The 13,922-nt window shown below is 39.0% G+C and overlaps 1 protein-coding gene across 4 annotated transcripts in view; it reads left to right on the forward strand.

The window, feature by feature from the left end:
* Positions 1–4,675: 4,675 nt before the first annotated feature.
* The window catches only part of MAP3K9 (mitogen-activated protein kinase kinase kinase 9), a 60,255-nt gene continuing 51,008 nt past the window's right edge, over positions 4,676–13,922 (forward strand). For 3 of the 4 annotated variants that reach the window (XM_018082414.3, XM_018082413.2, XM_018082415.2), the window contains exon 1: positions 4,676–5,017. In XM_018082414.3, the coding sequence (XP_017937903.1) occupies positions 4,786–5,017 (232 nt within the window). In that variant the 5' untranslated portion in view covers positions 4,676–4,785. The remainder of the gene's footprint in view (positions 5,018–13,922) is intronic. The other variant, XM_018082416.2, reaches the window with a different exon arrangement.

The raw sequence follows: 13,922 nt of genomic DNA on the forward strand, positions 1-13,922 counted from the left end.
CGGGACCTTGGTCCGTTCCCTTTCCCACCCGGGGACGCATTCCTGCTGCACCAGTGCCCTTCTGTCTTCCAGGCTAGCGCGCCGCTCCAGGGAGGCCGAGCCTCGCTCGGTTGGCGTTTCACCGGCGCCAGGAGCAGTTTCCCATTGTTAAGTCATGTGTTTCCAGAGGCTGATAAATTTTCATCAAACGACTGAAGCCTGATGGCTGTGCAGTGGTGGAGTCACTGGGGCTTCTGGTGACTCTCCCTTAAGAATATCCTTAAGGAAGGGTTGCTGGATAGGAAGCAGTGTTGATTCACTGCTAATACTTGTTCAGTATCTTCCTTCCTCCTAACCAAAAGCTTATTATTTCTGACTGAAAAATTCCTAAGTTGACTTGTGTTACCAGGTTCCTGTGACCTCGTATAAATTTTGTCCTAAAATACCTGTGAACGAGTTCTATCTGCTTTTGGGTGGCTAGGCCTGCCTGAGGATTGCTTGAGTAAGTTGTGATGCTGAAGGCATGAAGGGATTGGTTTGTTTCTGTAAACTTCATGGCAGTTTTGAAGCTTTTGTTAGAGACAGAGAATAGGGCCGTTTCATCTCTACATTTTTTTTAGCCGCTACATACAATTGTGGAAAGAGAAACAGCATGGGATGACTGTTTCTGGATCCTGTTCATCTATCACTGTTGACAATTCAGGCAAGGATAATGCTTTTTTTTGGAGGGGCAGAGAAAAATCTTCAGACTAGTAGGCTTTTCTAGAAAGTAAAAGAGGTGCTTTGTCCTATGTGGGTCGTATCTCCAAGGAATACAACCAGTAGCTTTTTTTTTTTTCTTATTCTGTGTTCTACTTGAAAGTATTTAGGTAAAACTCAGTAATTTCTAGCATTGCCCTTGGGCTTGTGAAGGGACTAGGTTGGCAGTGGTGGTCCTTTCTTTCATGCTTCTACAGTATAGATAAATTATTTTTCCCCCACATGCAGAAAACACTGTGAATGAATCTTATTAGGTTTTGCCTTTGAGATAGTTAGAAGAACCATTTCTACAGAACTCTTTGAACCCTCAACTCCCATCCTATTTTGAGAGTTCAGGTGCAGGGTTTGTAGCTGTGGATTCTCCTGTCTTGCTGCATTTTCTGTGGTTTGATAGTTCAGGAGCAGTTGTGGAGTCGTATCTTTCCCCTTTACCCTTTTCTTTCATGCCACAACAGGGCTACACTATTCTCTTCTGTCGAGTTATTAGCCTTTATGATGATCATCATCTGTTCATGACAGAAGAGAACTCACTGCCCTCCAATAGATGTGTATAATGCCTAAGGAGTACATTTCTTTCTTAAAAGAAACAATGCCATTTGGACAGTCTTATTAAAGTTGGCTGCTGTTGAATTGGATTTTCAAGTTTAATGTTAGAAATCCTGTGCAAGGAATGATATCCCCTTTTAGAGCTGGTGATGTTAGTTTGCTAGCTGTTGGGAATAACAGTCTATTCTTACTGGACAGTGAACTGTTAACGCTTTGCAGGAGTGATGCAGAGTGTCATTCCAGACACACACCTCTGCACAGAAACTATTTTTACTTGCTTTCTTAAAGTTTATCTTTGTGTTTAATGATGGGCTATGAGTATAAGTCCTTTAGATTCTGCTTTCACTGAGAGGTGTACTAGTATAGCTGGTAATTTTAGCCATACCATTAGTGTGCCTGAATCTTGCTTTAGAGAGGGTACCATGAATGATAAAAGTAGCCTGTAGAGGCCTTCAGAAGTGGACCAACTTGAAGGACCCTCATTTGCAGTGTGGGCTCCTAACACACTTCAAAATGAATTAAATAGCTTCATCATATGGTATAGTAAGTGCTGATTAAAAAGCACCTGCTTTGCAGTTGTCAACATGGTCACTGGTTCATGGTGTACAGGCTCTGTAATTCCTTATCAGTCCCTGGAGGAATGATAGTGCTTAATTTCTTAAATTCTGAGGCAAAAATGCCCCTTAAACATTCCCATTGCCTGTACAGTCGAGTACAACACATCTGCCAAATTATACTGGACTTTAGAGATGGGGTTAGTGTTTTTAGTGCCCTAATGTAGCGGTATAACTCAGTCTGTGAAAACAAAGAAGCTAATTCAGCACAAAATAGCTTTAAAAAAACCCCTCGAAATATTTTTTTAAAATGGGGGATTTTTCTGATGAAGCTACCCGTGAGGGTGAGCTGGCCAGTCTACCTTACGGAAACATACATCAAAGTTAAAGCTAAGGTCGTACTTGCAAATAAAATAAATAACATTCAATGTCACATGAAATTTCATCCGGAAGCCGAAGTCTCTCTGTTTTACATCCTAGCCCTGTTAACTTGTGTATCCAGCAGGGATGTGCTTTTTCTGACGGAAAATGGGTGACGGCACACAAAGACTTCTACTTTCCGTCCCTTCGGTTTCCTTTGCCCCTCTCGTTCTCCTGCCCGACACCTTCCTGCCGCGCTTCTCCCCCGCAGGGCCGCGGGCGGGGGCCGGGCGGGGCTCTGCCCGCGGGGCCGCCCCGCGTCCCGTCCCGTCCCTCCGCCCCGCCGGCACCGCTGCCGCCGGAGCTGTCCCTTCAGCACCTGCACGACGGCTCTCTCGCCGCCCCGTTCGTGCCCTCTCAGTGCGTGAAATGCCCGAGAAGAACACAGACTGGGAACAGCACCGGAATGCTGTGTGTCCGGAGGCTGCGGGGCGGGCGGTCGCCCGGTGCTGTGGCTTACGTGTTTGTTCATTCAGTCTTTTAACTGAGCTTGTCCCTAGGAGCTGGCTAACTGAGGATTATAACAGTGCTGAAATTCTACTGACTGAAGAGATGGGACTCAACATCTGATTTCTTTAGCTCTTTTATTAGTGAAAAATACAAGAGCAGCTCCTTTTGTAGTCTCAGTGACATTCTCAGTCTCATATGTGGAGTAATTGTCATTACAGCCTTGTTCTAAAATTTCAGTGTTTCAGGTCAGAATGTACTTTTTCATATTTTCTGGTAATCTCTATCTCATGAGCACCAAGGCTGGCAGGAGTGAAATCTTCTTTGTTTTGCAAATCCTTGAAGGTCAGTGTTACCCAAGATATGTACTCAGAGTAGCAGAAAAAGAAATTATTTTTGTGTTCTGGACTGGAAGGGACCTTTTCTCCTTTTGGAAAACTTTTCTGGCCAGTTCTCTATCTTGTTTCCCATTAATCTTTTGTTCATGGAACACTAGGAAAAGGATCACAGGTATCCTTATTAAACTAGTTTATAGATTTGACTGACTTACAATAGTAAGTTAGACTTTGAAAAATCATATTCAGGGAAGACAGAGCTCAGGCAAAAATAGAAAAAAAGCCTACAACTGTGGATAGAAGAGTTTGTACTAATTCCATGCAGTTTTGTGACAAAGTCTTGTATTCTTAGGAAAGACATTTGATTGGAATAAGGAAAATAGTTTACTTTAATGTGATCTAACTTGCTCCCTTACAGGCTTAATTTTCTTTCAACTAAACAAAACAGGGGAACCATGTCAGATTTGGCATTTCAAAGGCAGGAAAGTATTAAAAGTCTTGATGACTTTCTGCTTAAATCTTGCATTATGGTATTCTTCCTTTAAAACTTTTTAACATTTCATTGACTGTAATTGGTAATCAGCCAAATATCAGACAGAATAGGATCAATGGTATCTCTCCAATGGCCTACCACTGCTGTAAATTCAGCTGTGTCAGCATGTTTTCATTGGTCAGTATGTGGGGTTTTCATTCTACATTTATCAGTATTGGATGGGTTCTTTTGGCCACCCATGAGTATAAGCTGTGTTTAGTGTGCATTTGCACAGGATACATTTTCTCCCTGCTTTTGCTCCAGATGCAATTTACATGTTGAATTAAGACATCTGCATCTGTAGATTTTTCCTATACAATGCCAAGTATCCACCAGTAACTCTGTCAGCCTGTAAAGTGTAGCTGTGAGTGCATGGGACTGGGAAGTTTCTGTAATAAGAAGCAGTGTGCAGTAATCAGAAAATGTTTTTCTTATTGCTAGCACTGCATACTCAGCGTGTGGTCTGATCCATCTGTCTGTCACACTGTTGTCGGAAGCGTCAGAACTGGTTAACAGATCTCTTGTGGGGAATGAATCTGCAGAGCCTATAGAGATGTGGAAGAACAAGCTTGATTTGGGAAGGACTAAATGATTGTTGTGGCAATTCAAATAAAGAACAAATGCAGAAGCAGATGCATTTTGTGTTGAGTTTTAGATATCTCACATTAAGCACTGTATTGTGAACACAGCAAAGATTAGTTTGTGTGTTTTTCTTTTGTGAAATCTTGTACTGTCAAGGCGAGTTTATCTGTAAGTGGTGGGAAGGGGCATCAGTGTTATAAGAGTTTAAGTGTAGTAAGAGGACATAAAACCTTCATACAGGTTTTGTGATACTGCAAGATCTATTTTATCACACTATTTGGCACTAAGAGATTGTTGGAAGGGACTACTGCTTTTGTTTGTATTGTTTTGGCATGAAAATTGGCCCTTCCTCCAAGGGTAAGGGTGAGGTTGGGCAACATGGACCTTCAGTTGATGTACAAGCTGCACAGTTGCTAAATGTTTACATCTTTTTTTTCCTCTTTCCCTAGTCCTGGAGATCGACTTCTCAGAGCTTGTTCTGGAGGAAATCATTGGCATAGGGGGCTTCGGAAAAGTGTATCGAGCTGTGTGGATAGGAGATGAGGTTGCTGTCAAGGCAGCTCGCTATGACCCTGATGAGGACATCAACCAGACCATTGAGAATGTCCGCCAAGAGGCCAAGCTCTTTGCGATGTTAAAACATCCCAACATCATTGCCCTCAGGGGCGTGTGTTTAAAGGAACCTAATCTTTGCTTGATCATGGAGTTTGCCCGTGGAGGATCGCTAAATAGAGTGTTGTCTGGGAAAAGGATACCTCCTGACATACTAGTGAACTGGGCAGTACAGATTGCCAGGGGAATGAACTACCTGCACGAGGAAGCGATTGTTCCCATAATTCACCGTGACCTGAAGTCCAGCAACAGTAAGTGTTACACAGTGAACAGTCAGGGTGCTGGGGTATGCTTTTGAGAAGAAATCATATAAAGAAAAAAGGGGAGTAATGTTAACTTAGTGATCCTTTCTTGTGAACCACTGTATCCTCTAATTTAATCCCAGAGGGGTTTATTTTTATACAGTATGGTGCTACAGACCGCAGGAAACCTGTAAATGCTTTCATTCTGTAGAAGCAACTTATCTGATTGGATACAAAAGCAATTGTAAATGAAGCGTGCTTCTCTAGTAGTTAATATACATACATAAATAGTGTCTGTTTTATTGGCATTTCAGCAGACTTCTGTATGTTGGAAAGTCTTACTGAACTTAATATGTATATTCTCCTTCCACTTTTTGGAAGGGTAAATACTCCTTTGTTAAGATAAATGCTCCCAAACTTTCGTTTACTTGCTAGATTTTGCTGTATAGGTGGGATGCAAGCCTGTTTTCATTATGGGAGATTTAACCCATCCCAGCTGAATTGGATCTTCTCTTTATCCATCATAGAGCTGGTGTTGACAGAAACATTAACTTGGGTAAATAAAGTGTCCTTCTACATCCAGGATCAGCTGATGTTTGTGATGCTTTACATGGGATGCAGCTGACCCATTATAGAACATGGGGATTGAACTTTGGCAGTTAGGATTGTGGAAATCGCGGTGATTTTAGCTACTCTGTAATACCAACAGCATTACTATTTGCCAGTTGGGTATTGCTCTGATAGTGTGTCTCTTTTCACAAACTTAAAATTGCCTTGAATTCAAACACACACATAGAACATTATGAGTGTGGGAGCAAATTATTGCAGTACTTTAAAGGTCATAATTTCCTTTCCTGATGCCTTATGCATCTGATTAGCCTTTTTCTCTGCTTGGCTATGTTTAGATGGCAAGAGCAAACACATAGTTGCATGTTAGCTGTGGTGGTTTAGGTTGGTGTGTTAGTATGAACTCCTTTTCGTTTATGACTTGAGTTAAAAAGGAGCACTGTGAACTGGGTGGCTGGGATGCAGGCATATGTTTCCTTTTGCTTTGAGGGCAGTGACATTAGCAAAGAGATCTGACAGATGGGAATTTTAATATCTTAAATAGATTCAAATGAGCTAGCATTAACTATTTAAATGCTGTAAATTTCCAGGCTTTGCAGAATCTTCCTATGTTTTTTTTGCCTCAAATGTTGTGGCAATGAATTCATATGGTTTGTTGTGAAGGTGTAAAAAAAGTATTATTAGTTCTTGTTAGTGAGTTTGCAGATAGGAACTATGAGAGCTTTCAAATTAGTTTCTACAATATTATTCTTATACTATTAAAGTTTCTCTTTGTTAGAGTAAGGCAATCTTAATGTCTATAAAGATGCCCTAATATTTAAACCCTCCTCTTATAGATGGCAGTATATATGGGCATGTTGATAAATGCTGTAAAATTAAGGAATGATTTTCTTAGTTAGTGGATTATTGGCTGCAGCTGTGAATAAGAAATAATTGTCTTTAAGTGTCGTGCCTTTCCTCTTTACCAAAGAAAATATTTACTTGCTTATTTTGCTCACAGGCCATTAAGACTTTATTGCTTAGTGCTAGCTGAACATTTTTGAGGTTTAGAATGAAAGTTATTTCTAAGATGAAAAACTGCTAGCTGACGGTATTTCACTGTTTTATTTGGACCAGAGACTGCTACCTGTTAAAGGTAAACATATCAACAAGAGAACCAGCCCAACTAGAGGGACACCGGTGCACAATGTTGCCAACCAAACAGATATGGATGCTAGAAAACATCTCTGCTGTCAGCAGCAAGAGTAAATGTCTCTTGTCACAGTGAATCAGCAGAGCATAATTGTGCTGCACTGTAAATTGTCAGTGAGAAGTTGAGGGGTTTGCTACATGTATTACTATAATTTCCCTCATTTGGGAGGAAGCAATAGTAAAGAAAGAGGAAGAGTGAGTGGGATTGCCTATGGGAGGATTCAGAGATGTCCTATGTTTGTAGGGGAAAGGTGGTCTTGATCAAAGATAGCACCAAATCTAGTACAGAAATAATGGGTATATGGAAAATTCTATCCCAGCTAAGTCTGGAGCAAGCAGCATTACATTTGGGAAGGTAAACAAATATAGGAGCTGATACTGGAGGGAAGGACTTAATCAATTTTCCTTAAAATGTCTCGTTTTGTTTCTCTCTTTTGAAATAAGATGAATTAGTAACCTTGGGTATGGGCTTGAGACATTACAACAGCTGTTTAGTTTATTTTATTAAACAATATGGAGTTCCTCATTCTGGGCTGTGTGGTGGAAGGGATGTTTTAAAAAATATATGTTCTTTTTAGAGTGAATCTATATAGCAAGTATCATAAATATTAGATTATAACAATGGTGGAGCTTTTTTACGGGGATAGGGGACTGTAGGCCCAAGTCATGTCTTTCTTGATTATTCTGTCATTGCATTGCTGAAATCCCTTTTCCATTATATGTAATAAGCATCTTGGGAATTTCTCTGTTCTGTGTTCTGTGGAAAGCTTTTTATTAGTTTCGTAAAGATTACTGGACTAAGTATGTTATTGCATCCTGACTTATATATAGCTTGCATTTTCTCTTATTTTTCTGATGTACTTAGTTTTCTCAATTACTGTGGGTAATCAAGAACAGGTTTTCTCCTTAGCTTTGTGCCTGCAGAATTACACGGATGTAGCATTTCCTTTGTGGAAATTACCACCCACCTACTGATAGGCAGTAATGTCTCTCTGGTGAGGGAACAGCTTCTGCTTGCAAGAACTTGGAAATGATTCTTGCAGACACATTTCTTACAATGTACTAAACATCTATAAGAACTGTAGAGCTTTTGTGGGAGCATCAACTGTATTGATCTACTGGTTGGTACTGCCTATGTTGAATAATAGTGATTCTCATACACTCATCTTGCACCAGCTGGGACGTACACTATGCACCTGAAGCTGCAGGATGAGTTAGTTTGGGAGTTAGGGAACAACATGGAGGAGTGCAAAAGAATAGAGTTGCCTTATTCAAAATCAAGTTTTCTCCTGGAATAGAAGAAAATCAGAGAATGCCTTGTTTTCAGATGTCTGCCTATATTTCAGCAGATAGAGAATGCATCAGGACAGTGCTTCATGATGAATCTTTTAAGGTCACATTACATTTTGAGCAGTAATGTGTCAAGTGGGCACATTAATACAAGTCTGAGAAATTACCCAATTATATAAGGATCTGAAAAAAAAAATGCTATTTAATTTAAACTATTGCAGCTTTGTGGACTCAGATAGTACATACCAAAATAATAGTTGTCAGTGTTTCTGGTGGTGCAAATAAAGAATGTAGGATTTTGATTACTCTGGGAGGTAACTTCATCTTATGCGGGGACTGAACTTAAGGGGATTATTTGACGATTCCAGAAGGTGTTTATTTCTTGAGATTCTCCTTGTCAAAAAGCATGCCGACCCAAGTTGTCCACCTTTTTTGGTTAAAAGAAGGAAATTTTTTCTTAATTTTTTTTCTTCTTTTCATTTTCATAACTTTACATTTAATGCTAATACATCTAGAGTGTAGGAAAGGTGCCCTGTAAGTTTACTACCGTGTTGTTTGAGGCAGATTTATTGTAAATCTTGGAGGTTCTGAGGGCTGCCTGTTTCACTGCTTTGGGGATGTTAGCAGGAAATGAGTGCATAATGGTCTTTACAGAATAAATTGCACACCTGTGATTTATTTTTAGAGTCCCTGAAATTATTTTGTTGAGTGTCAGTTCAGTTGGCAGTGAGTCTGGTAGGCAAGTGTTCCAGTGGCATTACCAGCAGTCATATAAACTACACAAGAGAAGGAAGATAATTTAGGAAAGCTGTTTGGTTCTGCTGTGTGAGGAGATAAGTATTTCTCTTATTTTGGCATTTGATATAAGGGATTCAATTTATTCTATATGAAATTTAATCTTATTAATCTGACAGAGTCCTCACTGGCTGCTTCTCCTTTCTTCATCTGGTTATATTGCCAACCTCTCCTTCTTTAGCTGCATGTTGGTGAGCCATTGAGTGTATGTTACAGAATTGGTAGTAGGTTTTTCCAGTGTGAAGGCACCTAAATAATCTAAATGCTGAGCTATAGAAAAAAGCAACTGAAAATGCCCAGTGAAGTCAACATCACTGTGTTTAGCACAGCACTAAAGAGTTTCCCTTCCTTTTATCTCTTACCTGTGATTCAAGTCTCATTTCTGGCCAGAGGAAGGTACTTGGCATATAATGCTTAGGATGAAAAAGGACAGTCCTGTTGGTTTTAGTGAAGTATTGTAAATAACGAAGCTAGTTCTGTTTGTTTCTGTTTGTCTGTCAAAGTTAGATATGCCAGTGTTGCTATAGGACTAATGCCAGTTAACTAATACTGCAGAGCACTAGCAAAAGCGTATTTGCTCCTTTTTTTTGACTGTCTCAGCAAAACATGTTTGTTATTTACACTACATTGAAACATTTTGCTGAGGATGTCCATGCCAGTTAGCAAAGTGCTTTTTAAAAGTCACTATGGTTGTGTTCCACAAAGTGGCACAGAAGATAAGCAGCAAAGTGGCATGGCCAAGGTCAAACAAAGAAAGAGGTAAGGACAGAGCTCAAAATAAACCCCAACAATTCTGGATCAGCCAAGTCAGTAGTTCTTCCCTTCTAGTTCTTTGAAGTCTTCACCACTCCTACTTCTAGACCACCAAGGTAAGCTTGTGATATCCTGCTCTTCCAAGCTCTAGCTTTCTAAAGAATTCCAAACCCTCCTATAGCTTTGCGTATTTAATGTAGTTAAGCTTTTTTCTGTTCATAAAGATGCCAGTAGAGCTGACTTTCACATGGATAGTTGTTCCTAGAACTTAAAATATTCCTTGGAGTTTTTTTGGTTTGTGGGTTTTTTTTCAAAGTATAGACAGATTTTAGACACAACTAGTTCAAATCCAGCTCAAGGACAGCAGGACGTCAGTGTTACATGTTGGTAACATTGGATTTGTGAACACTTGTTTCAGTGTTCACATCCCAATCCAATCATAGTTGGCACTCTTCTGTTGGTCTTTGTTCAGAGAAGGAAAAGTACTTGATGTACACCTTTTCTTCTGTCTGGCAGTGTTGTAGAGAGAGCTCTTCTGGAGAACACTGTTATTATTGCTGCTTCTGGTACTTCAGTGTAATTTGCTGACTAATTCTCCAATGTTGTACCTTTTATCAGAATGGATTTCCTTTGTGAGTGCAATTAAATGAGTATGAGTAATGCTTTATGTAAAGTGTAGTGAAACTATTTCAATGACATCTGAATGCTTTTCACTGGGTGAATAATTGATCTGGCCTTAGTTTGGTAGTCCCTTGCCCTGTAAGAGGAAAGTGATAAAAATGTGATTTTTTTTTTTTTTTTTTTTGGGGTGGTGGTAGGGAAGACAAAATCTGGGAGATGAATTTTCAGGAGCAAAAATTGGTAAACTTTTTTTTTTTATTTCTTTGAAGTTTAAAAAATGTGTGCAGTAGAAATCAAGCCTTTCAAACAGCCTGGATATACTGCTAAGGATGATGAAAGATGACTTTTGAGGTTCTGCCCTTAGGCAATTATCTGTTTCTATGGACAGGCTATAAGATATTGCTAATGGTGCATAACTTCTAGTTCTGGTTACTCGCTTATTTCTCTGTCTCCCCAGAATATCATCCTTTGTGCTGATATCCTGATCAATTGTATCACGGTTAAAAACAAATTTTGAGTAACTATAACTTTTTGCGTGTGGTAATATGATGAGGAAATTCATGCCATTAATACCACAAGTTTTTATTGAAAAGAATGAAAAAAATTAATTTCATGTACCATTAATTCAGAAAATGTAAATTATGCCTGAAAGTTTTGCTAATTTTTAAGATGTTGAGATACTGGGAATTTACAGAAGTAGGATGACAATATGTATATTGTACTTCAGCACTTTGTTGGGTTTTTTCTTCTTTAGCTTTTGTAAATTAGTGCAGCTGTTTTCCTCTGAGAGGTTTGACAGATGCTTTCATATTGCTATGTTATATGTTTTAGTAGATTTCTGAGAGCTCCAAAATTAAAATATATCTCCTGTAAATGGTTTGGTTTAGTTGAATATGAATTGATGTCATTATTAATTGCTTGTCAAAAATAGAAAGTCTTTATGAAATAGGTTTCATGTCCACAAGAACACTTTGGTATCCTGCTGCTCACATCAAGTAGTAAAAAGGCAGTTTTACAGATGGAAATCTGTTATCTTCAAGGACAAGTATGACAAGAGTACCTCTTGTTTTTAAGAAATGAAATTGTCTATTACTGTTGAAAACCTACCTAATATCCTTTTCATGTCATTGGGCCACTGCATTCTTTTTTTGCAGGGTTCTTTCTGTTCCTAAGAAAAAAATATCTGAGAGTCTTGGCACTAAGCAATTTTTCCGAATTGTGCACATGAAACCATAGAACAGATATGAACAGACCTACGCTCTGACATGCAGGAGGTGTGCCTAGGCATCCCATGAATTCACTGTCTGACCATCTGTGACAGAGCTGGGATAAATCTGTGTTGTTCTGAAATTTCCAAGAAGCAAGAGCGAGGACAGCCTTGTTGTGGAATTTCTGGGAAACTAGAATAATTTTTTCAGCTCCACGTTTTTTGGGTTTTTTTGGTATTGCTTTCACATCAGTAAACTTACTTGAATTTTGACTGACTTCTGTCAGCAGCTTCACTCTTGCTTTTCTTATCAAACAATTCCATTCAGAATTTCAACATATCTGAAACAATTTCACTCTGGAAGCATCAGATGTTAAACACAGTTTCGTTCTTTGATGTGATGATTCATTACCCAAGATGTTTCCTTAATATTAAGTAATATACCATTTTGAAGATGGTGCATATTTCCTTATGACAGGACAAGCAGTCTTAAGCTGTTGGAAAGAAAACAGAGTGTAACATGTGGTTTTAAGTAGCTGCTTTTAGGTACATATTTACTTTCTGATTCTAGAATAGTTTGTTATCTTGGTGTGACTTTGATTGCCAAAAGATGTGCTGAAGTTGATTGGCATGTCTGTTAATTGCTTCTTAATTGTCTGACTGCTAATGGAAAGGTAAATTTAGTCTTTCTCAGACCTTAACTTTTTGCAGATATGAAGAAGAAATAACAGAACCTCATTCATTAAGAGAAACTATTGCAATGTATAATGATTTAGAATTGTGTTGTTTGGTTTCATCAGTGTTTCTTAAGATTGGGAAGAAGAGGACTCGCTCACAGAATAGTAAATGTTTGGGTCCCACCCTGTAGGCTTGGAATTTACAGTGGTAATGGCAGCATGGTGCAGCATCACTTAGGGTCCTCTTTGGAAGGAAGTAGCAGAGGACAGGCAGCCTTTCTTTGAACTGTTTGTGTTACTACCACACAGTGCCCTTCCACTTTGCTTTCTAGAAGCACTTTTATATTGCTCAAGCATTTATTATAACACCATTTTCTATTAGGAATAAAAATACCCTTCCAAACCAGCAAACATTATCTAGTGCACATATGGATTCCCCACATTATCTCTGAAATCCTGTATGTGCTTTGAATATTGTACTACTTAAGTTCAGGATGATTTTTACAGCTACAAGACAAGCTCCTAGTATCTTTCTTTGATGCTTCATCAAACAGGCTTCTGGAATTTGCTTTGGCCTTTGAGAAATGCCATTTGTATTACAACTGTAAACATCTAAAATGCTAGCAAGGTTTCAACCTTGCTTATGTATAGACTCATTGTTTAGATGTATAGCAAATGACGGTGTGCCAGTATCTTCGCTGACTAGTAAGAGGTCAGTACTCTTGCCCCTAAAATTTTGCTTACTGCAGTGATAGCTGTGCTTAAATTGGGAATTCCTGGAGGGTTCTTGGTATACCATAACGAATTGCTAGTATGAATAATTGCTGTAAAGTTGGTATGTTTAAGAGTGGTGGGATATGTGTGAACCCGGCCGTGTGTCCACCTACCAGAAAAGTATTGCGTTTCTAGTTGTTTCTCCCCTACGACTATGGGCCTATGAAAAGATGTGAGAGAATAGTCTTTAGTTGCTTTTGACTTTGCATTGTTCAGGGATCCTGCAAACAAGAAAAATCGCGTTACTTTGATAGAACTTGATATGCCTAATTCTGGATTTATTGATTTGCTTTTTCTAGTTTGATGTAATCAGTCACATACTGTGTGGTTTTGATATGATTACGGTCATCTAGTAACTAGGGGATATTCCTAATCTTCATCAGATTATTGTATAGTCAGACTCTTTGATTACAGAGTAAGGTGGGTCAAAAAACCAAACAGAAACGTAGCACATCAAAAAGTGAACAGCTTTCTGAAAGCTCTACTGCATGAGCTGTTGTCTTGTGTGGACTTCTGTGTGCTACAGTGCAGGACCACCCTCTTTCTCAGCAGCTGGCAACTTGTTCTGCTCATCTTAAGGTCAAAGTCTGCAGTATTTAAGAAACTCTGAATTTCACTATTGTCAACTGTAGCTTGGCATTGATTTTGCATCTAAGAGCCTTTTAACGTTTATTCTGATGGATGGAAATAGACCTCTTTACCTTTTCTTAATTCTTTTAATTGAATCTGATTTTTAAAAAAATCAAGCACAAGACACAAGTCGTGTGGATTGCGCTGCTGCCTGTGAAGCTTTTACATCTTCCTTACCTTGTAGATTGTGGAGTACCAGTTTACTCCATTAATGAACAGTACTTGGTGTTATTTCCTGTTTCATAAAGGCATCTTAATTGAAACTAAAAACAGTTCTGCGCTACTTTTTTCATAGTGTATTTCATGTTTCTGTTTGACTGGAAACAGCTCCCACTGAACCAGCATTATTATTAAATCTCTTTTCAGACAGTCTCTTGAGTGACAAATGATGAGTGTCATTCATGTGATT

The sequence above is a fragment of the Manacus vitellinus genome, unplaced genomic scaffold (genome assembly GCF_001715985.3).
Source record: "Manacus vitellinus isolate BGI_N305 unplaced genomic scaffold, ASM171598v3 scaffold_6_pilon, whole genome shotgun sequence".
Lineage (NCBI taxonomy): Eukaryota > Metazoa > Chordata > Aves > Passeriformes > Pipridae > Manacus > Manacus vitellinus.